Source organism: Jaculus jaculus, chromosome 10 (genome assembly GCF_020740685.1).
Source record: "Jaculus jaculus isolate mJacJac1 chromosome 10, mJacJac1.mat.Y.cur, whole genome shotgun sequence".
In the NCBI taxonomy this organism is placed as follows: domain Eukaryota; kingdom Metazoa; phylum Chordata; class Mammalia; order Rodentia; family Dipodidae; genus Jaculus; species Jaculus jaculus.
This window is the reverse complement of record NC_059111.1, coordinates 78,179,850-78,207,784: the sequence shown is the minus strand read 5'-3', so window position 1 is coordinate 78,207,784 and position 27,935 is coordinate 78,179,850. Positions and strand designations below refer to the sequence as shown.

The 27,935-nt window shown below is 39.0% G+C and overlaps 1 protein-coding gene across 3 annotated transcripts in view; it reads left to right on the top strand.

The window, feature by feature from the left end:
- Window positions 1-27,935, top strand: part of Cttnbp2 (cortactin binding protein 2) — a 183,867-nt gene that overhangs the window by 89,844 nt on the left and 66,088 nt on the right. For 2 of the 3 annotated variants that reach the window (XM_045160199.1, XM_045160197.1), the window contains exons 4-7: window positions 15,911-17,543; window positions 23,457-23,660; window positions 24,957-25,056; window positions 27,090-27,240. In XM_045160199.1, coding sequence (XP_045016134.1) covers window positions 15,911-17,543; window positions 23,457-23,660; window positions 24,957-25,056; window positions 27,090-27,240 — 2,088 coding nt within the window. Of the gene's footprint in view, window positions 1-15,910; window positions 17,544-23,456; window positions 23,661-24,956; window positions 25,057-27,089; window positions 27,241-27,935 lie in introns of those variants that run through there. The other variant, XM_045160200.1, reaches the window with a different exon arrangement.

Here is a 27,935-nt window from a genome sequence, read left to right as displayed (position 1 = left end):
GGTTCATGTGCTGGCTTCTGCTGAGATTACTAATGGGAGGGTTAACTGTTTGGTAATTTGTGTGCCAGTGAAATTTGGGCAAGAGTCAATTTGGCAAATGGGCTGAGCCTGTGAAACCACTTGGAATAAGCTAATGAGTGATCATCCCAGGGAGTTTTGCTACGGGTAATTTACTCCTTGTTGGAAGCCAGGAACCTAGGGTGGAATGAAATTTGGATTTATTTAAATCTTCCGCATCTTTTAGTAGAGCTCTCATTCTAATATATTTGAACACTCAAGGAAGAAATTTATATATTTTAAACCATGTTATTTATACTCAGAAAACATGAGTTTCTAGCCCTGAAATAGAAGTTTGAGCAGAGTCTTTAAAACTAAGTAAAAAAAGGTACACTCTGGGAGGCTATTATCAAGGTTAAATGTTGTGTATATGTTTCTGGTGACTCTGCTAATATCTCATCTGTTTTACAAGCCATGCGGAAACAGATTCAGATTATGGCAGACACTACTGTGCCATTCAATGCACAATTCTGGAAGAAAATCTCAGTCACTTCATGCTAAGATGGTCCTGAGACAATCCAACTCCGTCTACCTGAGTTCCCTCGAATGATCCCAAATGCCTAGATGTCCACAAGAAGGACAATCCTGAAGGTGACCAGTTTGCTGGGTACTCCTCATTAACTCCTTTCTTTCTCCCCAACATTCTCTTCCAAGATGATCTTCCTTCACTCCACCAATATGCTTTCTGGGTCCTTAAGAGTTTTTGCCCTCTCTAGGAGGAATCCTCTAACTGCCACAAACAATTTTGTGCCCCATTCAGCAGGAAATAGTTAACGATCTGATTGACATCATCGTCCCTTGTCCTGTAACAGCAGTTAGAGTGTCTTCTCATGAGAGGGAGAAATGGGGAAGGGGTAGAATCAGGGTGACTTGGACCCCTGAAGGTAAAAAAGGCAGGAAACTTTGCATTTGCTGGAAATTCAAGATGATCTGACTTCTTTTCTCTCTTACCTAGTCCCCCTCCCTTCAAATAGTCAGGACCCCTCCTAGGGGGGAAGTCTTTCTGAAGATTTAAACATGGTGTTTGGTCAAGTTCAGCCCTTGGAACTTGGTTTCAGAGCTAATTAATCTCTTCCAGAGACAGCCTCTAGCCCTAACCAACTAGCTGGCCCTCTGGTTCACCTGGACCAAAAGACAGCCACCACCCTAAGGTTATAAATACCTTTGCAAGCAGAGGGCAGTCTCTGTCTCTCTAATCACTTGGGAACTTACAGCTGCAAGTGGACTTTTCCCTCCCCTGGGCCTAGGCTGAGTCAGCCCAGGCTCAGCCTGAGCGCCCCCTAGTCCTTATTCTCCACACAGGTTCTTTATTCCCACTTGCTCCCCAAATGGTAGGAGCCCCTTGAACTTCCTTTTATCTTTCCATACTTTTTACCCAGATCCATATCTGGTCACATGGAGTCCTGAGCTACATGTGACCCACATAGGCTTTTGGGCTTCATGTGTTATACTTCTCTTTTCTTTACTTTGTCTCCCCTTACCTCCCAGCCTGCCTCTTTCCCCACTCGTTTGTAAAATCTGAATAAAATGTGGTATTTTAAAAGTCAAAAAAGTAAAAATAATAGCTAGAAAGTTTAGAAGAAAAGTAATTCTTTTCACCAGTGAAAAAACTAGTCATAGTGCTATATGTTAAACAGAGTTTCTTTGAGGTGGAAACCCATTATCACTAGGTCAGTGACATGGTATTAGATCCTCCAACAGGAGTCTCGGTTCTAAGCAGTTGAAACCAGAATTCCTTGATTTGGACAAAAAGAAAAAAAAAGACATTTACTGACTGACTTACAGAATGATTAGCCATTGTACAGTGTTGGAACATTAAGGAATGAGCTCTTATCAGTCAGTAACACAGATATTCTCTGTAGAGCTAGTTGGTAGATTTTTTGTTTGTTTGTTTGTTTTCCTGATGAGAACTGAGGGTCATACAATGCCCCTCTGTCCTGTTAATACCAGACAATACCATGTCATCATTCTTAGGGTTCCAGGTGTGCCTCCCTGGCCCATATCCTTATGTCAGTCACTTCCTTTTAGAAGCTCGGGGCATGTAATTGGACAAGCTTTGGCCACACACCCTTTCCCCAGTTGAGTAAGATCAGGAAAGTATCTATTAGACAGATTCAGTCTCTGAAGGATAGAATCATAATGTGGAGTATTCTCCTCCATAGAGAGAATTTCCAGGGCTAGACAACAAGTAGGCAAAAAAAAAGAACAAAGTATTCTGTCATGTGCCTTTTTCTTCCTATTACACATGATTGCACTTTATTCTGCCATTTGTATTCAGCACTATTTCATTATGTAATGCCTAGCTTACCACACATAGAAGTATCTTTTAATTTGAAATTGCCTTCTAGAAGTGCATCCAGAAATAGCATGGTAGGGAGTCATCTATAATAACGCTTTTAGGAAGAGTATTTTCTACTATTTTGTACATGAATTATAATTTGAGATCATTCCTGTGTCTTTTGTATAATGATCATTGCATTCCCAACTGTACTTTCACCCCCTAGCAACCTTGGAGGATCATTGCTAAGGGAAAATGGGACACAGCTGGGATTTTTACCACAGGGCATTTTTCCTGATCCATGCTCTGGTGGCTTGAGTCAGTGTCCCCCTTAAACTCACATCTGACCCTGGGAGCTGACTTTGCCATTTTATGGCCAGCTCCCCCTTGCCAGAGACCAGCTCACTCACTCTCTAGCTAACTAGTTTTCCAAATTGTGATGTTCAGCTTCTGCTCTACCATGCTTTCCCCACCACCAAGATGCTTCCCTCTGAGACTGTGAGCCAAAATAAACTCTTTCTTCCCATCAGCTGCTTTTGGTTGGATATTTTTTTTCAAGCAACCAGAAGGTAACTACAACACGAGTAAATAGAAAGCAGGGGAGTCTTGCTTGGAGGATTTTCCTTCTCTCCCTTGATCTCTAAGTTCAGAGAAAGGGCCAGGGCAGAATTGCAGAGCCCCAGCTGCTGCCTGGCCCTGTGAGAGAGAGAGAGAGAGAGGAAAATTGAAGACCTTTTAATGTATTCTCTTGTTACATACTTGTTTGCCAGGATTGAGCAGGTGAGGGTATAGATAAGGTAAAGGTGACTAGGGTGCAAAAAAGGTTTAGGCAAGCTAGTGAAGTCATCTGTTTCAACAGTAAGAAAACAGTGGTACAACAAGTTCACAGTCTGCTTTCTCACCCTATAAATGGCTATCATTATTTTCTTTTCTATTTTCCACTCTGAATTAGAACTAATTGCCTTTACATTGTTGCTGTGCACCCAGCTACATAGTTATCACATTCATTCGGTGAAAGGACAGGTTTGGCGTGTCTTCATTCATGGCTTCCAGCCTGGGTGCTGTTCTGGGAGCCACCACCTACCTTCTGCAGAGCTAAGTCCTCCAAGCTCTTCCACAAAACCAGTGGTGCTCACTGAAAGTCGTGGTGATACCACTCCACAGAACTCGTTTAGCCTCCTACTTGAAAGAAACTCTGAGTAGATGAAATAATTAGGATAGTAGTTTAACTAGTATTAAGTAATTTGTGTGTAGCTTGGTTATTTTTTTCAATTTAGTACTTTGTTTTGATGCCTTAATAATCTCTAAAATTTTTATTAGGACTACGAAGCAAGTAAACGAAGTTCAAAAATTGTTGTATTCTTGGAAATAGCTAATATTAGAAATCATAGGAAGTTGAGTGGATTTTTTTTTCTCCAAAGGTGATTTAAAATAATACCTGTAATAAAGCATATAAACATAACTTATATTCCAATCGTTCAAATTAAAATTTTTTTGTTATTTTTGTTTATTTATTTGAGAGAGACAGAGAGGGACAGAGAGAGGGAGAGAGAATGGGTGCACCAGGGCCTCCAGCCACTACAAACGAACTCCAGACGCATGCGCCCCCTTGTGCATCTGGCTAATGTGGATCCTGGGGAGTCAAGCCTCAAACCGGGGTCCTTAGGCTTCACAGGCAAGTGCTTAACCACTAAGCCATCTCTCCAGCCCTCATTCAAATTTTAATCACTGCATATTTACTACCAATATATTGACCTGAGGCAATTATTAGAAGTTTGTTATTGAAGATATGAAGTGAGGCTAGTGATGGGAGAAAATATCAATATAGGACAGAATTTAGGGCTTCTGGTAGACAATAGCTATATAGGTAAGATTATATTAAAAAGTTCAGAGGGGACAGAAAATAAAACAACAAAAACACATATAATATGAAAAAAACATATAATATGAATCAAACACCAGATCAAAACCTTTTAACATTTTAAAATGTATGTTTAGTGCCAGTTTTTCCTTCAGAACAAGCTAATAACATAAAGGCTAAGTGATGAGAGCCTTCAGTTCCATGTTCAAGGAAGTAGTGAAAGCTGACCTTATTGCCTGTTCCATTTTTTTTATAGGGAGAAAATATTCACTGTTGCACCATGAAATAGAATGTCAGCCATGCTTTTGGTAGATAGTTGTTTTTTTTTTTTTATATCATTGAAGTTGAATTTTGTTCTTAGTTGAAAGAATTTTTAAAAGTTATGAATAGATTCTGAATTTTGCAAAATGATCTGAATCTGTTGAAAGAAATCAGTGATATCTTATCTTCACTTAATACAATGAATTACAAAGATTGATTGAATATTGAACCAACAGATTCCTGAATCCAGTCTTTCTTCACTTTTTTATTGCTCTCATATGCTTCTAGGTTTGGTTCATTTGGATTTTGGTCAGAAATTTTATTTGTGCTCAGGAGAACATTTCTTTTCCTATAAATTAAAAAAGAAACATATATAACTGGTTTTATTCATATATTAGAGACAGAGAGAGAGAGAGAGAAAGAAAGAGAGAATGGATGCACAAGGGCCTCTAGCCACTGCAAACAAACTCCAGACACATGTGCCACTTCATGCATCTGGCTTACATGGGACCTGAAGGATCAAACCTGGGTCCTTAGGCTTCACAGGCAAGTGCCTTAATGATTAAGCCATCTCTCTAGCCCCTTACCTGGTTTTATTTGTAAAACAATCCTAGCAAATGCTTTTGCTTTCTGAGAAAGGATAAATTTGACATTGTTAGTTTTTTAATCTTTGCTATAATTCACTTAATAAAGCCAAATAAGCTAAGAACTTTTCTATGGAGAAAAGTTTGAATAATGAATTTATTTTCTTCAGAAACGAAACATCCATTCTAATTTTCCATATAATTTAACACCAGGTCTGATAATTGTATTTCAGATGAATTTAAATTCTTGGAATGTATTGGTACAAAAGTGCTCATGATTTTCCTTTTATAATTTTATTCTTTATCCCATTTTCATCCTGTTATTTAGAATTTGCATTCTTCTATGTTTTTGATCTGTTTTTCAGTTATCCAAAAATATTTTAAGCTGTTAGATGATAAGTTACTTTTGCTTTGTTAATTTCTGTCATTTGTCTCTGCTTTAGTGATTTGTTATTTTTTCTTCCAGTTAATTTGCCTATCTTTTCTAACTTCATAAGGAGAAACTTTGATAACTTATTGAGACAATGCTTTCACTATTAGCATTCAAACTTGTCCATTTTTCTCCCTCCTGTTCTCTAGTTCTCACTGTCTCCCACAAATTTTGGTATGTCTTTTAAAAATGTAAAATTCTTCTAAGTCAGGCATGGTGGCACATGCCTTTAATCCCAGCACTCAGGAAGGTAGATGGATCACTGTGAGTTCGAGTCTACCCTGAGACTACATAGCAAATTCCAGGTTTGCCTGGGCTAGAACAAGACCCTACCTTGAAAAACAAAACAAAACAAAAAAAGTATTCTTTTCTTGGTGACTTTCTCTTTAAGCTTTTTGACTATCAATAAGTATGTTGTTTCCTTTTTGTTTTTGGAGTGTAATGGATATGATTTATTTCTAATTTAATTTAATTCAATTTAATTTTGCCATGGTGAGATTTTAGCCTTTGAAATTACTTGTAGTTTGTGAGTTGAGAGAGTCTACTTGTGTAGCCCAGGCTGGTCCAAAGATCCACATTTTCCTGCTTCAGTCTCCAAAATAGCTGGGACTATAGGCACATGTCCCTGTCCTGCCTTACTAGTAGTGTGGAGTGATTCAGTAGGTGTGCTTGAAATATTGCACCTTCTGTCACTGCAGGCATTCTCCATAAATTTCAATGTCAAGAAAGTTTTTATACTTTTACTCAAATCTATAGTACATCTGTTTCATTACATTATTATTATTGTTATTATATTCATGTTATTGTCATTTGAAAGTTACTCACAATGGCTTTGAATCCCTCATTCTTCTGTCTCAGCCTCCTGAATGAGTTGTCAATATCCACGGAATTTTTATAGTATTATTCAAATCTCATGTCTAGAATATTCTTGCTGATTTTACCCTTCTTTCCTTCCTTTCTTTCTCACTCTTTCCCTCTCTCCTTCCCTCCATTTATCTATTCCTCCCTCCCTTCTTTTCTTTTGTCTTTCCTCATTCAGTTACTCATGATCCTCTGGACTCAGCCTTCTGAATTACTAGGAATATAGACCTGCTTCACCACATCCAGCAATTCTTGCTGTTTCTTTAAATCTGGGTTTGTTTTCTCTATGTGAGATTGTTACTGTAGATTTGCTTACTTCTTTCTGGATTTCTGTCCATTTTCACTTAGTATGTTCAAAGTTTTGTCGATGTAGGGTCTCAATCTAGTCCAGGCAGATATAGAGTTCACTCTGTAGTCCCAGACTGGCCTCAAATTCATAGTGATCCTCATACCACTGCCTCCTGAGTGCTAGGATTAAAGGTGTGCACCACCATAACTGGCTATTTTAATTTTTTAATATTTTTAAATTCTTCTTATTTATTTGAGACATAAATGGGTACACCAGGGCCTCTTGCCACTGGACAAAAACTCCAAATTCATGTGCTACCTTGTGTATATGACTATATGTGGGTACTGGGGAACCAAACCAGGACTAGCAGCCTTTGCAAGCAAATACCTTTAACTGCTGAGCAATTTTGCAATTTTACTATGATTTCCCTAGGTATATTTTTCTTATATATAGCCATCTGTGGGATTGCTGAGATTTCAGGACTTTTAAGTTTGCCTTTTTACCAAATATGTGAACTTAGGGAACAGTTTGTCTTCTGTTTCCCTTCCTTATTCTGTTCTTCTCTTTTGGGAACTTTAAGTACATGGAATTTATATCATTCAATGTTGATCGGAAGGTTTCTGAGACTTTGCACTGCTTTGCAATCATTTTTCTGTTACTCAAAATAGATCCTTTCCTTTGATCTATTTTTACTCACTGTTCTCTTGATTCTGGCACCTCAAGTCTATTAAACCTCATTCAATGAACTCATTTTGATTTTAGTTATACTTTTCAGTTTTAGATTTCTTTCATTTTCTATTTTTTGTAGTTGTCATTTCTATGCCAGTGTTCCCTTTCTGTTCATTTACAGTGACTACATTTTATTTGAAAGTGCCTGTAAGGGTTCAGCTGCCTCCCTTGTGTATCATCCTGGGTCCATTTTCTATTGACTACTTTCCTCTGGACTAGATCACTCTTTTCGGGGGGGAGCATAGCTGTTTTTTATTGGTTTTTATGTGTCTGGTTTTATCTTTATTGTGTATCTGGGTATTTTCATTGAATTTTGAATATTAAGGATGCTAATATCCAGATTCTATAGAATTGTATTTTTCTCTAGTCAGCAGATAACCTGATATGTCATAATTTTAAAGTCTCTCTCCTTGCTGTTGGCATTTCTTGACATCTTTTCAGCCATTCAGCCACTTTCATGTATCATTCTGTGTGTGATATGCCCGTGAATGTGATTCAGGGTCTAACTAAGGACGCTAGTGGAATTAATGGTGGCGGCAGCCCTCGTTCCATCTGCTCACTCCTCATGGGAATGTCTGGTGCTTCATGCTTGAGCTTCCAGCACTGACAGACAGAGAGTGGCCCCAAGTGAGAAGGTGTTCAAGGGCAAATTCTACTCAGTGCAAATGGCTACTTCCTTATTTTCAGATTTTGTTCTTTTTCTGATTGTCTTGACCTTTTTAGTTTATCTTTACATTGCCATGGATTTTTATTTAAATGATTATTTTTCTGCAAAAGTGTTAGCCTAACAAGCATTACTTATTTACTATTGGTAGTGGAAGTTTCTTAAGATTTTGTTTATGTGTACATATGTTTGTGTATGCCACTGCATGCTGTTTGAGGTCAGAGAACAAACTCAACAGAGGTAATATTGTCAAAGAACAATTTCAAGGTATCTGTGCTCTCCTCCCCCTTTACTTAGAGTCTCTTGCTTCTGCAAAGGAACTGCCAGGCTATATAACGTAATGTCTCATTAGCTGGCTTGCAAAATTCAGTTCTCCTGGCTCTGCCTCCCATTGTGTATGCACATTGGGATCACAGATGCATTCACCACTTTGCATCCTGCTTTGCATCCTACTGAAAACTTGAACCCAAATTGGAAGGCTTTGCAAGTAAGTGCTTTTAACCACTAATCAATCTCTCCAGGCCTGGTAGTAAAATTTCTGTGACTTATTTTATAATTGTTGAAGTTTAACCTTTCCCAACTTTTTTTTAGCAATCCATTGATATGTCTAATGCAGTCATTTCTCTGAATTATTGCTTAAATGTGTTTGCAAAGGAAAAAAAAAAACACATGAAGTTGTATATTTCATTTATTTGCAAGTGAAGACAGACAGAGAGATGAAGACAGTGGGCATCCCAGGGCCTGTAACCACTGAAAATGAACTCCAGATGCATACTCTAGTTTGTGCATCTGACTTTACATGAATACTAAGGAATTGAACCCAGGTCATTAGGCTTTGCAGAGGCAAGCATGTTAACCACTGAGAAATCTTTTCAGCCCTGTGCATTACATTTTAAATTGAAGCAACATGTATTGAGCACTAAGCATTATGCTATCTGTTTCCATGCATCAAAGGACAAAAATACAATTCTCTGATTTAAGACTCTTGATTTTTATTTTGATTCTAAAATTTGACTTTTCTTTCTGTAAATAAAACAAGTGTTTGGTGGCTGAATAGAAGTTGGCTTTATAGAAAGTGGCTGAAGAAAGCCACTTTCTGTCAAGAACGGAAAAGAAAGATTGGCTATTTCAAAATTATTTTCCTTGAAAGATGAGAACAGAGAGGTAGAACTACAGGAAAATAAACAATTATTTAAGATCATGTTATTTCTGGTTATTTGTCTTATGTTAGGATTAAGGCAGATGAACCTTATTAATCATGCCAATTGATATTGAACTGTTGGAAATTCAGCTTATTTGTTTCTGTTTGCTGGCCTCTGTCTCTCCCTCCCTCCTTCCTTTCCTTTATTCCTCTTAATTGATGTTGAACCCACGGATTGTTGCATGCCAGGTAAGTGCCCTGCAACTAAGATATATCTGTAACCCATGAGTTTTTGGATAGTCAGATTATTTTATGCATAATGATGTGGAATGCTAGCATGAATGATGCCATTTTAGTATAGGAGCTTTGCTTAAAACACTGGCCTTCTGTTATTTATTTAACATGTGCATACTATTAAGTCCTACTATGCTTTCTATTAAACCATATAGAACGAATCTGCAAAGTTATAATTTATCAAAGTCACACAAGAAGTTTGGGATCAACCTTTTTGTAACATCCCTTAGCTTCTTAAACACACTCATGAGAGTATGTTTTTGTACTGATTGGATGATTGATGGAACATTTGTTTAATATTTGTAAAGAACAGTTTGATGACTAATGGAGAAAGTCTGAGGTGAATAGAAAGGCAAGGTCATTGCTGGAGAAAAGTCTGATGTTGAACAGATGGAAACCATTCTCCCATAAAGTGAATGAGTTTGAATGCTCTTGATAGAGGAATCTGTGAAAGCATACTGAGAGTTCTTTGAGTGGTCACTGGAGGGAGAGAGTTTGAAGCTCTGCTGTGTATTGGGGCTTTTACAAATACATGTTAGTCTGAGATAGAATTTATTAGGGAAAAGTAATGGGAAAACAATGATTGCAAAAGAATTCTGAGTGATTTTTTATTTTGAAGAATTTTCAGTGTAAATATCAGAGATGAATGGAGTTTCCATGTAGAGTTTTCTCAAATTTGATTCTGGAGATAAAAGTCACATCAGACACAACATGTCATTCTTACTTTGTACCTTCTAACAGCAGTCTATTATTTGTTTTTGCATTTCTGAAGAATTAAATATACTTTTGACCAATAATAACTCAAACTTTTGGGGCTAAAAGAGCTTCCTTGAAAATCTGCTGGCTGGAGCTAAAGTCCCCAGCAACTATGGAAAGCCAGATGCAAACCCGTCTATAATCCAAAATCTATGGCAATAGGAGGTAGAACCAGGAGAATCCTGAAGCACTGACCAGCAAGATTGGTGAGTGCAGCAGCAAAACAAGAGACTCTGTGTCAAACAAGGAAGGAGAGAACAAGCACCCTGAAGTTGTTCTTGAACCTCCACGCATGAGTGTGGGCCTGACTAAGTTGCCCACACAATCTTACCCTCTGTAGGTGCAAAAATCACAGACTCCACCACCAGACCTGGTGTGGAGTGTGTTATTTTGGAGACTTAACTATTCTTTCTTTCTTTTTTTTTTTTTTTTTTCAATTTAATTTTTTTTTTTTTAGAGAGAGAAGAGGTAGAGCATTGGCACACCAGGGCATCAGCTACTGCAATCGAGCTCCAGATGCTTGCGCCACCTAGTGAGCATGTGTGACCTTATGCTTGCCCCACCTTTGTGTATTTGGCTTATATGGGGTCTGGAGAGTAGAACATGGGTCCATAGGCTTCACAGGCAAGCATGTTAACTGCTAAGCCATCTCTCCAGCCCAACTATTCTTGATCATCTCTTTGAAATCCACCCATGGATAGTACTAGCAATGTTTTCCAAAGCAAAAGCATCCTGGGCTGGAGAGATGGCTTAGTGGTTAAGCACTTGCCTGTGAATCCTAAGGACCCCGGTTCGAGGCTCAATTCCCCAGGACCCATGTTAGCCAGATGCACAAGGGGGCGCACACATCTGGAGTTCATTTGCAGTGGCTGAAAGCCCTGGTGCTCCCATCCCCCCCACCCTCTCTCTCTCTCTGCCTCTTTCTCTGTCTCTCTCTGCAACTCTCAAATAAATAAATTAAAATGAACAAAAAAATTTAAATTAAAAGCAGAAGCATCCTGACATAAACACTAATCTCTCTGACTTCTTGTTGGACAGTTAGCCATTTTCTCCTTTTGGTACTAGGGCACTGTGAAGGTATTTTCCCAACGAGGCATCAGTAGCCCATGCCCATGGATGATGGCCCTGAGATGGGCTCCTTTCTGTGGTATCATTGTTAGAATTTGACTTTACCAAGTATTGACTCTCCTGAGGAGTTATGGAAAGTTTGTGTCTGAGGCACTGTGAAAGCCTTGAAACATGTCACATGGATTTTTTAATTTCCCAATGAAAGGAAAGGTTATGTTTTTGTTGTCTGTTAAGTGTGCCATAGCACTGTATGTAAAAACAAAGTGTTCATAAATATATCATCAGAGATATTGGAGAAGAAAATAGTGCCCATGAAGTTACTTCACACAACTTTGCCACAACCCTTCAGTTTTTAACAGCTTCAGTATCTTAATTTCAGCAGTGTAATGGGCAATAAAATAAGGTGTTCCTGTGTGTTTTTAGCATCTAGAGGAGAGAATAAAAATGCTTGCCCTGAATGTAACACTGGAAGAATGTTTCTTGTCAATCAGGCAAGGAGTGAAAGCCAACATGTACACTGCATCCTAGTCCAAGGAGTTTCCTTTGTCCTACATGGCTTTGTGATAGATATTCCCTAGAAGACAAAAAGAAAAACCTGCAGGAACTTGATAGGATGGGTAGTGTTTTCCACTGCTACCTGTCAAATACCTGGAAAAATCTATGAGGGCATGCAAGAGTGAACCTACATGCTTATGTTTGCTGTGGCACTGTTTACAACAGCCAACCATGGAACCAGCCTAGGTACCATTCTTTAGAAGAGTGGATAAAGAAACTGTAGCATCTATACATACTATAATATTATCCATCCTTAAAGAGGAATTAAATCATGTTATTTACAGAAAAATGGATGGAACTAGAGATCATTGTGTTATGTCAAATAAGGCAGGATGAGAGAAGTGGATCTAGTTTCACATTTTCCTTTATTTTTTAAATATTTTATTTATGTATTTATTTACTTGAGAGAGAAGAGAGAGGCAGAGAATGGGCACACAAGAGCCACTAGCCATTGCAAACAAACTCCAGACACATGTGCCACCTTGTACATCTGGCTTACATGGGACTTGGGGAATTGAACCTGGTTCCTTTGGCTTTGCAGGCAAGTCCTTTAACTGCTAAGCAATTACTCCAGCCCTAGTTTTACACTTTCTACACATGATTATCCAATTCTTCAGCACCATTTTGTTTAAAATGCTGACTTTTCTCTAGTGTGCATTGTTGCTCCTTTGACAAAGATCAGGTTACTGTAGTTGCTTGAATAAGGCCTGGATCTTCTGGTGTGTTCCACTGATCTATATGCCTGTTTTTTTTTTTTTTAAATATTTTATTTATTTATTTGAGAGCGACAGACACAGAGAGAAAGACAGATAGAGGAAAGAGAGAATGGGCGCGCCAGGGCTTCCAGCCTCTGCAAACGAACTCCAGACGCGTGCGCCCCCTTGTGCATCTGGCTAACGTGGGACCTGGGGAACCGAGCCTCGAACCGGGGTCCTTAGGCTTCACAGGCAAGCGCTTAACCGCTAAGCCATCTCTCCAGCCCTATATGCCTGTTTTTATGTCAGTACCATACTGTAATAAGGCAGACTCATAAAGAGAAATATTGTGTATTTTCTTTCATTTGTAGAATCTGGATTTTTTACAGGAATAAAAGTACTATGACAAAACATCTAATAAAAGCAACCTAAAGAAGGACGGATTTATTTTGGCTCACAGTTGAAGAAGATACAGTCTACTAGGGCAAGAAGGCATGGCAGGAGAAGTATGAGTATGAGGAGGGTGATCACACTGTGTCCATAGTCATGAAGCAGCAAATAGAGATGTCAAAAAAAAAAAAAAAAAGACAAGAGGGTTATGGGATGAATATGATCAAAACATATACACTTGTGCAAATATATTAAGCTCATTATTTTGCATAATTAATAGGCACAAAGAAAAATGCAGTGTGGTCATTTAAATTCTGTCCCACAGTAGAATCTGATACTTTTTTTTTAAGCCTGTCTTCAGCAGCCTGGCTGGAGGAAGTGTCACTAGGGGCAGATCTGATTTCTAGCCTAAATGCATGCAGGGTGCCGGAGCTCCGCTGGGGTCCCTGCGGGTTTCGGTGCTTCTTCGTGGTATGGTGCTAGCTGTTTCTTTTGGGAGGGGGTCTCTCTGCTTGTGTCCCGACCCGCGGGACCTCGTTATTCGTGGCGGCGAGGGGGACCCTAACCTGAAATAAGATGGGCGAGAGAGAGGAAGAGACTCAAGCAAATGTACACTTGTCAAGAGTCCAATTTTATTGAGCCACAGCAGCCTTTTTAAGGGTTAGGGTTAGGGTCTTGGGGGGGAGGCTGGAGGAGGCAGGTGGTGGAAAGTTACAGAATCTTCTTGGCCTTTGGCCTAGGACAGTTTGCAGTTATTCCAAGAATTCACGGTATAGTTCTCACGTCTCTGCAGTCGCCAGGCAGGATGTTAATTAGTTAGGTGTGGCGGGGTGAGGAGATGGAATCAGTTAGGTATGGCAGGGTTGGGGGATGAGGAAAGGTCGGAAGTTGCTCAGGGCAGAAGTTATCTCAGGGCAGAGGTTATCTCAGGGCAAAGATCTGTTCAGGGCTCATCTCCTCATCTCCAACATGCTTGGACCTGTAAAAGGGAGCCAGTGTCTTCCACAATTATGTAATGAACCCCCTCCAAGATATGTAAGCCTAAAATAAATTCTATTCCTCCCATAAGCTATGTCTGTTTGGAACTTCATTCCAGCGACATGGTGCTGTCTACCTGAAGCTATAAATCTGTCTATGTAGCAGGAAGCCAATTTGTATTTAGAAATTCATTGTTTCTTACAGAGAAATATTAGCTTTTCATTCTTCACTCATTCAAGAACTTATTAAGCACAGCCATGTGCCACTCACTGTTGTAGGATCTGCAGCATACAGCAAGTGAGTGAAGGTTATTGCCCTCATAAGTCGCGTTCCATTGGGGGTAGATAGGTATACCCAGTAAGGGTGATGAGTAGAAGGGGAAATGAACTGTTAGTTTTTGTAGGATTCTGGGCAGTCCTCACTGTAGAGGTGAGAACTAAACAGAGTGGAGTAGCCTGTGGTGCTGGCTGGCACTTCTGTGCATATTAGGAAATCCTGTGTCAATGCCAGGGGTATATCTCAGTGGTAGAGAATTTGCTAGTATGTACACATTCCTGGATTCAGTCCCCATCTCAACACATACACAAGTGTGTGCGCATGCATGCATGTGTGCGCATGCATACACACACACACACACACACCTGGAAACATAAAACTTTTTAAAAGCTTGCTCTCTAAGCCAACCAATTAGAAAAATATTTCTTCCCTATAATGTACCAGTCTGGGGCACACAGCTTCATGAACAGTGGTACCTTTTTTGCTAAGGAAAAGTCAGGTGCAGCCCCATACCAGGGCACTTTGATGAGTAGAGAAAAGTATTTTACCCTTACTTTCCCACCACTGTTGGTCCCTTTTGTGCCATGCACACTCTGACTCATGAAGAAGAGCCTCCTGCATGCAGGTGTGTGATAGAATTCAAGGCAGATAGGGCATCAAGGTCAAAGACCCTGAGCCAGGAGCATGTTCAAGAGATACCAGGATGTTGTCTCAAAGTATGAGAGCAGGACCCAAACAAGAGTCAAGGTCAGGCTATGTCATCACTGACACTGATAATTTGTTAGCTCTTTAGAGCTTTATAGAAACTATCTGTGGGATTTTGTATGATTCCCATACAGGCCATCATAACAAATGCCAAAAAAAATTTTTTTAAAGCCAGCATGGTGGTGTACACCCTTAATCCCAGCACTTGGGAGGCAGAGGTAGGAGGATCTCTATGAGTTTGAGGCCACCCTGAGACTACATAGTGAACTCCAAGTAAGTCTGGACTATAATGAAACCCTATCTTGAAAAGCCAAAATAACAACAAAAAAGTCAAGTAACTTATCTATGTAATGTAATTAGCAAATACAGAGCTTGGAATTTAAAGTCCTCTGTTTTCATCATTCTGTACCACAAAGATTAATAATTTTAAACGATTACAGTATTTTTTAGTTCTACCCATTTTTCTAAAGAATTTATAATTTCATTTTTCACAACACAATAAAATTCCATTGCATATATATACAATGTCTTCATTATCCATTCATCAGTTGGTGGACAAATGGGCTGAGTCTACCTTCTAGCTATTGTAAATAGAGCATCAATAACCATGAGTGAGCATGTATTTAGATAGTAAAGAATACAGTCCTTATGGCATATGCCCAGGAGTGATACAGCTAGGTCAAATGGAAGTTCTGTAATAGGACCAGTTCCCTCACCATGCTCTATGCATAAAAGCAATCCTTTCTAAACTGTATACTGTGGTTTGTAACATCTTATTATTGTCTTTCTGTAGTTTACTTGAATAGGTTAAGACAATTCTCCTTTATTGCAAAGTAGATGTTTTGCATAAAACCATTTATAGTTTTTTTTCTATTTAATATGTCTTTAAAATATTATCTTTAAAAAGTCAAAACACATTTTGAAAACGTGGTACTTTTGCTAACCTAAATTATGTTGTTGTTAGAAATTAATAAAAAGCACCTCATTGGTGAGGACACTCCATAGACTAATCAGAGTTTGCTTGTGGGTGTCTTCCAGCTGGAGATGGAAAAGCTGCAGCTGCAAGCCCTTGAACAAGAGCACAAGACGCTGGCTGCCCACCTGGAGGAGGAGCGGGGCAAGAACAAGCACGTGGTCCTGATGCTGGTCAAGGAGTGCAAACAGCTCTCGGGCAAAGTCATAGAGGAGGCCCAGAAGCTGGAAGAAGTACTGACAAGACTGGAGGAGGAAAAGAGAAAGACGAGTGACTTAGAAGACCAGCTGTCCACTGAGAAACGCAGAAGCACAGAGATGGAAGCTCACATGGAAAAGCAACTGTCTGAGTTTGACACAGAACGGGAACAGCTCCGTGCCAAGCTTAGCCGAGAGGAAGCACATACCACTGACCTCAAAGAGGAGATAGATAAGATGAGGAAAATGATCGAGCAACTGAAAAAGGGAAGTGACAGCAAGCCAAGCCTCTCTCTTCCACGGAAGACCAAAGATAGGCGTTTGGCTTCCGTATCTGTAGGGACAGAGGGGCCTGTGACAAGGTCTGTCGCATGCCAGACAGACCCAGTGACAGAAAGCACTGACCCTGTGAAGAAGTTGCCTTTGACTGTACCTGTAAAGCCTTCCACAGGGAGCCCCCTAGTTCCTGTCAACACAAAAGGGACTGTGTGCCCCAGTGCCCCGCAGGTCCGACCAGGGATTGATAGGCAGGCTTCCCAAGGTGACTTGGCCTCCTCTCGACACTCAGCCCCAACCCCAAGTGCAAAGAGAATTGAGGAAAATGGACCAAACACAGGATCAACCCCAGATCTGTCAAGTAGCACACCCCCAGCCCCCAGTCCTGCTGCCCCTCCCACCACTCAGACGCCAGGAATAGCTCCCCCAAACCACTCACAAGCTCCCCCTGTGCACAGTTTACACTCACCTTGTGCCAATGCGCCTTTGCATCCAGGTCTCAACCCACGAATCCAAGCAGCCAGATTTAGGTTTCAGAGTAATGCCAATGACCCGGACCAGAATGGAAACACCACCCAAAGCCCTCCCTCAAGAGATGTCTCTCCCACAAGTCGTGACAACTTAGTGGCCAAACAGCTAGCTCGAAATACTGTGACCCAAGCACTGTCAAGATTCACCAGCCCTCAAGTGGGCACGCCCCCAAGGCCTGGATCCTCTCCAGCCACGGATGCTGGCACCTACTCTCCAGCCGGTCGGACCAGTTTAAAGACTCCTGGGGCAGCACGAGTTGACAGAGGAAATCCTCCTCCTATCCCCCCCAAAAAGCCAGGGCTCTCCCAAACTCCTTCTCCACCACACCCCCAACTCAGGGCCTCCAGTGCTGGGGCCAAAGTCGATAACAAAATTGTGGCCTCCTCTCCCTCCAATTTGCCACAAGGGACCAGGGTAGTAAATGAGGAGAGTCTCCCTAAGTCATCCTCCCCTCAGCTGCCACCAAAACCATCCATAGATTTAACTGTGGCACCTGCAGGCTGTACTGTCTCAGCCCTGGCTACGTCTCAGGTGGGTGCCAGGCCTGCTGAAACCCCTGGACTGAACCAACCTGCATGTTCAGACAGTCCCCTTGTCATTCCCACCACCATTGCCTTTTGCTCTTCCATAAACTCTGTTAGTGCCTCATCCCATAGGCCACGAGCCTCAGACAGCCTCCTGGCAACAGCATCAGGTAAAGGGATTGAAATCTTACACCCTTTTCTAAACAATGGGTCCTGACCTCTTACCCTCTAACTTGCCTTGATATTTTTTTAAATTTGAATTTCCCTCCTATTTCTTTTCTTCCTTCCTTCCTTTCTTTATTTTTTTTTAAATCATTTTCTTTACAGCTCCAGGGTATGGTGAATCATTTTGCTCTATGACTTGTGGTTTCCTTAGTGCTTTCTTCTTTAAAAACAACTTGAAAATAGTGGTTTGAAGACCATTAATTTAGAGACTAAAACATGTCCAAGGGAGGAATGAGTACCTGTTTATATTAAATATTTATCTCACAAGACCTAATATTGATGGTTAGGCCAGCATGTGTCCAGCTCTGTTCCTTTGGGGGTGCCATAAGAAAAAAAAAACCCTCTCAGATTATTACTAGCAGCTCTCTGGGTTATCAGATTGGTTAGGTTTGTTCTATAGTTAATATACTGTAAGTTGTAATATCAGCTTGGCATTAACATTTCTGTCTTCCCCTCAAAAATGGCATGTGAATGTTTATAAATCTCTGTTAGGTTTAATTTGAAAGTCATCTGCCCTATTTAAGTTGTAGTTTTCTAACACTTGAATGCAAATGGTTATCACAGCACATGGGTTACATAAAAGAAAGTTCCCATTGCAGATGTGGTTTATGATAAAGTCACTGAATCCTAAACTGTTAGACTAAGAACTAGGTTTTTTTTTTTTTCTTGTTGTAGGCTGCCAGAGCAATCATTGTGTTTTATTGGTATGGAGGAATTAGAACTACCCTTTTCCTTCCTCCCTCCTCCCTCCTTTCTCTCTCATTCCCACTCAGCAGTGTGAGGTCAGACCTGGAGCCTTTCACATGCAAGTACTGCACTGGGCAGCTACATCCCCAGCCCTAGATTTCTTCTTTGTTGAGCAAATGTGGTCCTAAAAATGATGATATGGTATCAAAGTTCTATTAACATTTTGGATAAATCAGAATCTAAAGGGAAAGGATTTAAGGAAAAGTTTAAATAATGTCATCTGTAAGGATTAAAACAGGCAGCACTATAGCTTAGTGCACCAGAGTTGGTGCATCTAATGGTAGACTGTCCCCTTGAAGCCAAGCTTTTGGGGAGACTGGATTCATGTTTTGAGGGTAGACTTGAAAACTGGAAACACCATGGACTGTGAAGCATATACCCGTGTGTTTGAATCAAGGTTGTCATATGTAATTCTGTTTTGGTGGCCTTTCTCATGCTTAGCAAGTTTTCTTCAAGTTGGCACTTAGCTGTTCTCAGTAGGGGTGGCCACAAGGAAGAGCAAGGACCATGGCACTCAAAGAACATGGCACTGAACTCAGAGCACTATTGAGCATTCCTGCCTCCTTGGTAGTGTGGTTCTGTGGCCTTTTTAAGAATTTCCTTTAGAATTATGTAATGTCATTCTGTGAGGTCTTCACAGGCATTCAATATTCCATATTTTTTATTCAAAAATATTACTGAGCTTAACAGCCCTGTGGCATGACGAGAAATTATGTTGGCTCATTCTGACAAATTGAACTCATGTGTGGAAGAAGTATTTTGGTGCTCTTCAGAAGAATCTTCAGGTTTCAAGCGCTGTTGGCCCAGTCACACTACTTTGACATGATACATAGACTGTATAATAGAAAACACTTCCCATCATACAGGAATGCTGTCAGTGACTTTAAAAAAAGCAAAGCCATCTGTGCTTTGATGCCTTGAGGCACAACCAGTTGTTTTGGTAGCATCTTTGTGATCCTGGGTCCATCTGTAGATGCCACTATCAACGAAGGTTCATCCATAGAATGTTTAGTTATGTTATAACAAAAGATGGAGACCTCCTAATCTGTTGTGTGTTCATTATAACAACCTGCCTAGGATATGATGCAATTCTGGTTGAAGAAAAGAAAACCAGAACTCCTCTGGGACCAGAGCAGGTCTTTGCTTGTGTGTCTAGAGAGCCAAGAGGATAAAAATAGAGGCATCAGTGAAATAGCGGCCATTGCAGATACAGAAAATCAGTTTCTCATTTTCTGTTCTTTCATTTCTCAATTTAACCAAAGTATTCTCAGAACTGCAGGATTACCTTTGGTGAAATAGCATGTGTCTGTGTGATTGGATGATCAGATATGTTTTTCTTAAGTGAGAAAGGAGGTACCATACTGCTAAAATTCTCCAGCTAGTATGTAAGAGCAATTCACATGCTCTGGGAATAGAAATGTTATTAGACTTACATGTGTGGGTATAACTGCCTAACTCAGGCATGGACATAAGTCATCCTAAATTTTTGAAACCAAGGTAGTATTTCAATTGCATTGTTTAGATTGTGCCAATTTCTTTATTTACTTTGGTGATACTAGGATCAAACGTAGGTTCTTATGCATGCTAAGTCAGTGCTATGCCACTGAGCTATGCACCAGTGTTTGCAACCACATACATTATGGCTAGTAAGCACTCAAGCCCCTTGCATTCTGCTTTTTAACCCTGGCTGTGCCTGGAAGAGCTTATGCCTCTCTAGGTCATAAACCCTCTGGTCATTAAATTTCTACACATCCAGTAATGCCATTGTAGTTGATAGGTGCAGTGCCCATGGACAAGCACACCTGCCAAACACCTGGCATGTGTCTGTTCTTATTTCCACAATCATATGAGCAAACCCTAAACAGAGATTACAATGGAAGGATCCTTTTCTTCTCCATTGTTGTTGTCATCCTGGAAAGCCAATTCTTTCCTAGTTGTTGGCTTTGCCTTTGAAATGTGGAGGCATTGAACCCACAAATAAGAATATTTCAGGACCAAAGGTTGTCATAACTTATGCAACGAGTTTAGAAGCAGTGTTTTACTAACTTTGTGGTACAACCACTAGATCCCATGATCTTGCCTACTATAAAATCCTATGTACTCATGTCAGCTTCCATGAAAGTTAAGCTATGTTAATGCCCAGAGGAGAGCTAGAATGACAGAAGGTACTACTTTATTGATTGTTGTAAATTACTCTACCAATACTTGTTATAGCAAAATATTAAGATAGCATTTTAAATTCTAAGTAAGTTACAATTTCTTATTCCTCCTGAATTTATGAAGTGAACTTATTTCAATGGTCAAATGAAGTTTACAGCAGAAATCAGTCTAGGCAACTGAGTCCCCATACCCTTGGGTAAAAAACAAAATTCTGTTTCTTTTTTTGTTTTTCTTGTCACTGTTATTTATTTACCAAATTTTATTTGATTTGGTTCAGACGTTTTTCCTTAGTCAAGTATCTATTTTAAAAGTATTCTCAACTATGATTGGCTTGAAGGCTAAATCAGAAAACAAGAATGATCTGGGCTATGACATTAACCCTCTCCACCCTCTGAAGCTGATGCCAGAAGCTGCTCTCAAATCCTTTCCTTTATCACTGCATGTCCAGCCATTCCCGCCATGGCCTGCTGCACAAAATGTGAACCTTGACTAATGTTTGCATTTGATGCTGTGAAACTGAGTGACTTCCTAACATCAGTAGAGTAGCTGTGCAGATGTAGGTCTGTTTTGTCATTACTAACCCAATTAACCACATATTACCATTCTTGCCACTAGTTGGGAATTTCAGATAAATACTAGTGTTGTAATAAAGTTATATTTTAGTTCTTCCCACATATATAATGGGATTTATTAAACTGATTCAAGTTTGTTCTAAAGAAAAGCAGAAATGATAGTGAAGAAATAACATTCATTTAAACTTAAGAATGTTTCATTAATAAAACATTGCCTTTTTGAAGAGTTAAAAAAAACAATTGCACTACTATAGGAACATAAGGAAATTGATATCAGTATGTCTTGTGTAGTTCTCTATGACCAAGACTGTTGAGTAATCTAACGATTAACAGAATTTTTGAGTAAATTATTTTGTATTTCAGATAAATAAGGCTTCCCAGAAAATTACATCCAGAATTTAATATTTCCATAGAAAGTAATTGGAAATTTATATTTATGTCTTTGCCGAAGCCTAGAATTGTAGTGAAGAAAGAAAATGAAGACAACCTTCCAAAGAATAGCAAAATTTAGTATGTCCGTGTTGCTATTGATAGGAGACTGTCAATAGCGGAGACCTCTTGGATGAGATCTAAAGAGAGAATGAGTGTGTGTGTGTATGTGTGTGGGAGTGTGTGTGAAAGAGAAACAGAGAGCTAGGTAGAAAAGAGGGGTATACAAAGCATGAGCCAGTCTCCCCACTGTTCTGCAGGGGATGGTAGTGCAATGCCTTCCTATTGCTTGTGTTTGCTTTACAGTCAAGGGTTCCTACCTTGGTGTTTATAATTTTGCTTATCACCCATTTCTAATAAGTACTGATTTAATTTTTGTGGGCCTGTTTTTTTTTGTTTGTTTGTTTTTAAGAAAATACAAAAGGTAAAATGTACCAGAGAGGAGCCTTCTTGTAAGTATGAAGTAAAAATACTACTTTTGTAAGAAGACCTAATAAGTATCTATGGGAAAAATAGCATAACATATTGATTTATATTGAATTTTGTAAGCACTTTAATAACATCTATCACTGGTAATTAAACATGACAAAAACAATAAATTATTCATAGACTAGAAGCATAGGAAGATATTACAATGAGCTTATAATAAGCAGTATAGTTTTATTTATTATAATGACTTTACTTCATTTTACTTTACAGAGAAATTTAAATATTCTTAAATATTGCTTTGAGATGTATAACTTTTTAATATTTATTAAAATAACTTAGGCCATTAACTCAAATATTATACAAATATTAATACAACTCAAACCTAGAATACAATTCTAATAGTTAATATTCAAGGAATATAAAGTATCCATCCATTATGTCTTATTAAGGGAATGCTGCTATATACATGTGGAAAGTCTGCCATGATGTGTGAACTTTCACTTGAAAGAATTGATCCTGTCTTGGCAAAGAGGATACTATAATGACTTATTTGGGAAGTTCACTATATTTTAGCCTAAAAGGCACAAATATCTATGTACTACATTAAATAAATATTTTTACTTTACTGTTTTTACAGCCTTTTGATCAAGGAAGAATTCAGAAAATTTTCCATGCTATATGCAACCGACTTCACACACTTAACAGACTCTCTTCTAAAGCTGCTAAATACTGATGAGAAATGGCTAACCATTATAATTCTATGACTTTTGTTAAAACTATATGGTAGAGTGTCCTGTTTTGTTGGCTGAATAAAAGTCCATTAGGTCTGTTGTGAAGATGCTGGGATGATGATGGTCTTTAGATTTATTATTTGAATAGTGCTGTTGTATTCTACACCCAAATATTTTGTTGTATTTCTGTTAGCTCTTAATACCAAGTAACAGTTAGCACCTGTTATTTATTTCCCCAGTATTGGAATGCATGAAATATAGACTCTGACAGGGCTAGCCCCCTGTCTATAGTTTATGGAAAATATGTAATTAAGTTCCCTGGAAAGATTGCAAAGAAAGGAAAGTCTTTCTTTCTAACTATTGAGCTATCTTATACCAACTTGATTTATTTTTCTGTGTTAATAGTGCAACTGAGGTAAACCTGTACATAATATTAAATTTTTCATTGCTTTGAACTCCCAAAGAGGATTTTAAACTTTCAAACTATGACAGACATTTTAATTTTCTAAAACCAATCACTGCTTTAACACTTATTTGTCCCAGACTGACAACTAAAAATTATTGTTACCATGCATGTTAATTTAATTTGCAACAGATAGAAGGTCTTATATAACAGTACAGAATTGTGTTAGAAAAAAATATTAACAGATTGATAATGTTAGAAACAAACAACTTAATCCTCAAGGGATACATGTTCCTATGTTTGTGTGTGTGAAAGTCAGAAAGGAATGGTGCTATCTTTCTCTTGGCCTTGCTCTTACTCTCTAACGAGGGTCACTTTAACCTACAGGCTGGTCACCCTCCCTAACCCCTTTGCTAATGAGTGGTGGTCCTGCCCCCCTGGCTGGCAGGCTCACCCTTCTTCAGCAAGCTGCTGCCCAGGGAAATGTCACTTTATTATCAATGCTGCTTAATGAAGAAGGACTGGATATTAATGACTCCTGTGAAGATGGCCATTCTGCCTTGTATTCTGCTGCTAAGAATGGACATACAGGTAAAAGTGGCGACATACCACATCGCACCACATGCTTATGAAAGGATGGAAGGTCAAAAACACTTGCAATTGTTGTCATGAGCAAAAGTTTCATTTGGATTTTACTTTCTTTTATAGGCAGTAATGAATAATTCATTTTTACATGAGTTTTAAATTTTTACAGGCATTTAAGGGTCTAAACTGTATAGTTCCTTAATGTAAAAGGTTAGTGCAGCTGGTAAAAAGTAATCTTTGATCATTCACAATAAAACATATTGCCCATATGATGCCTAGTAATTATATAACACCTTTTCCAAGTGTCCATCTGTGCTCAGTTTGGTCAGGAAAAATAGCCCAAATTTGTGTTTTAGAAATATGGAAAAAAACAATCAGAACATCAGAGCGGTGATGGGTGAATGTTACAGTGAGGGGAAGTTTTAGTAGTTAGATTATCATGGGTCTGAAAATGTTCTGTAGTTGCAATACTGCATAGCTATTTGGATTTTTCTTTATTTATTTGGAGACCTGAGACATTTCTATAATGACTACAAATCACATATTGACAAGGACTAGGAATTATTCTTGTTCCTTAAAAATGCAAATCCTCTAGTTAAACATACTAAAACATATGGTAGTGTGGTAAAAGAGATGGTCTGACTACAAGTACAAAATCAGTGGCATTGCATATGTGAGCCATATGACTGTTGGTGGCTGAAGATAGATTGAAGATTCTGATGCTCAGTGGTTTTAAAGCATTTTGCCCCCCCAAAAAAGCCCAAAAGGAATTTTCTTTACTATAAAGAAATTAAATTTAGACAATAGAATGTGATAGTTGTCTTATTATGTCTCAGGTGACTTTCTGTGGACTTTTCTAGATCCTCATTTATGCAGCTAAGTATAGAATAGTCCCATGGAAAAGTATTTTAGTGATTAAATTAGCATTATCATATGAGAATTTATGATATTGCAAGTGGTAAGTAGATTTGGTTCTGTGCCCAAAAACATTTCTGGGGAGAAATAATGAAGAGTCTCACAAAGCACTTTCTGACACAAAACATTCCTTTTTATACTCATCAGCATGTCTTCTCAAAACACTTGGGGGAAGAACATCAGTGACTCTGGGGGTATCATGGTCATTGGGAAAAGAAACTGCCAGTGAAAGTCTCTCCTGTCACAGCTAGCAGGGTAGATACCAGCAGTTAAGCTGTGCAGGAAAGCGGGTCTTTGGGCTTTGAATCTACCTGCAGTTTGCAAGAAACTTGGCTAAATGTAACATTAAATGAGGAATTAAAATGGCTTTCTGTTAAAATCCCATAGACTGTGTGCGATTGCTGCTGACTGCAGAAGCCCAGGTCGATGCTGCTGATAAATGTGGCTTCACGCCCTTGTGCGCTGCAGCTGCTCAGGGACATTTTAAGTAAGTGACTCTTCATTATTTTCTATTTCTGTGACAATGGCCTCCTTTTATATTTTGCACCCATATGTTAGCTCTACTTTTATGTGTAAGTAAGTGCATGAAATTTATTGGCAAATAAATTGACCAAACACTGGAAGATTTAAATGCAAAGTAAGAACTTAAAATTGTTCTTTGTAATAGTTCAGCAACTGCTTATGGGGAAATAAAGAGCAGAATGAATGGTGGTGAATGAACTTGAACTTGCCTCAGAAAATGGTCACTTGTAGCAAACCAAGAGATGTAACAGTGTGGAGAAATGTGTTGACTGTTTTCTACAAAGATTTTTCCATTACTACATTAAAACTAAACATAGTTATGTCTAGGGTCTCAAAGTTCCCACTGGTAATAAATTTGGTATTAGGCCCCAGATATTCATCTTGTTTCACCATTAAAAGAAAAACAAAAGCAGACAGTTGACATGCTGAGAACAGATCTAGAACCTGAGAGAGCCCATTAAATGTGATACACATAACTTTAGCAATGACTTCTGCAGGAGCTTACTATGTCAATTAGATATAGGCATGTTAAAATTGTTAAAATTATGTCATATTTTAATAATGGAATATAGCCATGTTGCTGTTCTTCCTGGGCTGAGTGGGTAGGCATTCTGCTTGTCCTGAGAGAAATATTTTTTAAAGAATTATAAGAGTCTTAAAATGTGAGTTTTAGCTGGGCATGCTGTTATACGCCTTTAATTCCAGCACTCAGGAGGCAGAGGTAGGAGGATCACCATGAGTTCAAGGCCACCCTGAGACTGCATAGTGAATTCCAGGTCAGCCTGAGCTAGAGTGAGACCCTAGTGCAAAAAGAAAAACAAAACCAAAAAAAAAAGGTTTTAAGATTCACATAAATCTTATTAATCATCAGGGTATTTTGTAATAGTCAAAATATTTCCTTAATATGTGTGTTATTTTTGGCATATCTAACACATGTCTCATCAGCTTGAGTTTATTGCTGAGAAACACAAACACTGGTTGTGCTGTAGTTTTGGCTTGTGCTCTGTGTATTACAAAAGGGAGCTCTCCTTCAGGTCTGTGCTTCTCCTATTACTTGTGCCCTTCTTCATGTCAGTAGGCAGATCCATGGGGCTGGAGCATGTAAGTAATAGTCAACAGGAACAGAAGCACAGCCAGATTAGCAAGGAGGAACTGGGTGGAAATTCAAGAATCAATTATTTTAAAAGGGGCAAATACCCAGTTGTGACAACATAGAAAAGCATATAAACAAGAGAAAACAAAAGCCATCAGAGTTATTCAGATTCAAACTGGCTATGGAATTAGAGTCACAAAGGCATGACTATACCGCCTCTCTTTCATTCTAGAGAGTGTTTCTACATAGCTATCTGCATTCTCAGAAGGCAGCTACCACCAAGAGACAAGACAACCTCTACTATCTTTCTCCTCAAAGCAGCCGTTTTCCCCAGCCCCTTTGCTACTTTTTATAGAGAAGGCACATGGTTCCTGGCTGTCTATGCTATTTGTAATTATTTTCTCAAGTAAAAAAAAAAAAAATAGGATGCTTCAGCAGCCTCATATTTTTAAAAGATACATGTATGTCTTATATTTATATGTATACACATGTATATGTGTTTGTATACACCCAGTGTATATGCACACCCACAACATATACATTTATCTTCAGTACAACTAAACCATTCATCCCCAAAAGTTAAACCTAATCCAAGGATTCCACCTTTATATATGTGTTAGAAGATGTGTCATAAACTAGGTTTTGGTATTTGATCAAATGTATTATTTTGCATTTTCACATAATTTCTGTAACTTAAAGGAATTTTCTAGTCTAATAAGAAGTAATGTTCATGATAACAAAATGTGTGAATATCATTCATGAGAATGGTATGTCTAAATAAAAACAATTTTCATATATGGAGATGCAGACTTACTTGAGTACATCATCTATATTTAGTATATTGATCAGGGTGCCCCAGAGGTGATACCCAGTTCGTATGTAACTGATCATGATCTTGTATGTAGGTGTGTAGAATTACTAACTGCATACAGCGCCAACATTAACTGTGCTGCTGCTGGAGGACAGACACCTCTATACCTGGCCTGTAAAAATGGACACACGGAATGTATTAAACTCCTGCTGGAAGCTGGTGCTGACCGGAGTGCAAAAACCAGAGTGAGTACCCTTTTGGCATAGTTTTGCCTCCATACATGTCATTTGTAATGTGTTTTAAAACTCTAGCTCTCTCATTTTTTAAAATAGTGTATGTCGGGCTGGAGAGATGGCTTAGCGGTTAAGCACTTGCCTGTGAAGCCTAAGGACCCCGGTTCGAGGCTCAGTTCCCCAGGTCCCACATTAGCCAGATGCACAAGGGGGCGCACGCGTCTGGAGTTCGTTTGCAGTGGCTGGAAGCCCTGGCGCGCCCATTCTCTCTCTCTCCCTCTATCTGTCTTTCTCTCTGTGTCTGTCGCTCTCAAATAAAAAAAAAAAAATAGTGTATGTCTATTATAACATATGCAAATTTTTTCTTGTTGTTATTCTTCAAGCAATGCAATATAGCAGTGGTTTGCATACCATTTGCACTCTAGAAGGTAATATAAAGATTTGGAAGGGTGTTTGTAGTATATATGCAAATCTGTGCCATTTTCTTTAGCTGTTAAGCCATTTTCTTGCCCACCCCATGCAATTTTATATGAGGAATTTGAGCATCACCAAGTATCCATCGCCATGGAGGGGTTGAAGTATAGTTTTGGAGCCAGTTCCCACAGATGCTGAGAACTGTACATTAAAACAGAGGTTGTCTTATTTTTGCTTTAAGGATATTGGATTTGAAAAGTGACTTCTGTTTGAGTTTCTGCTTACCCCTTTGT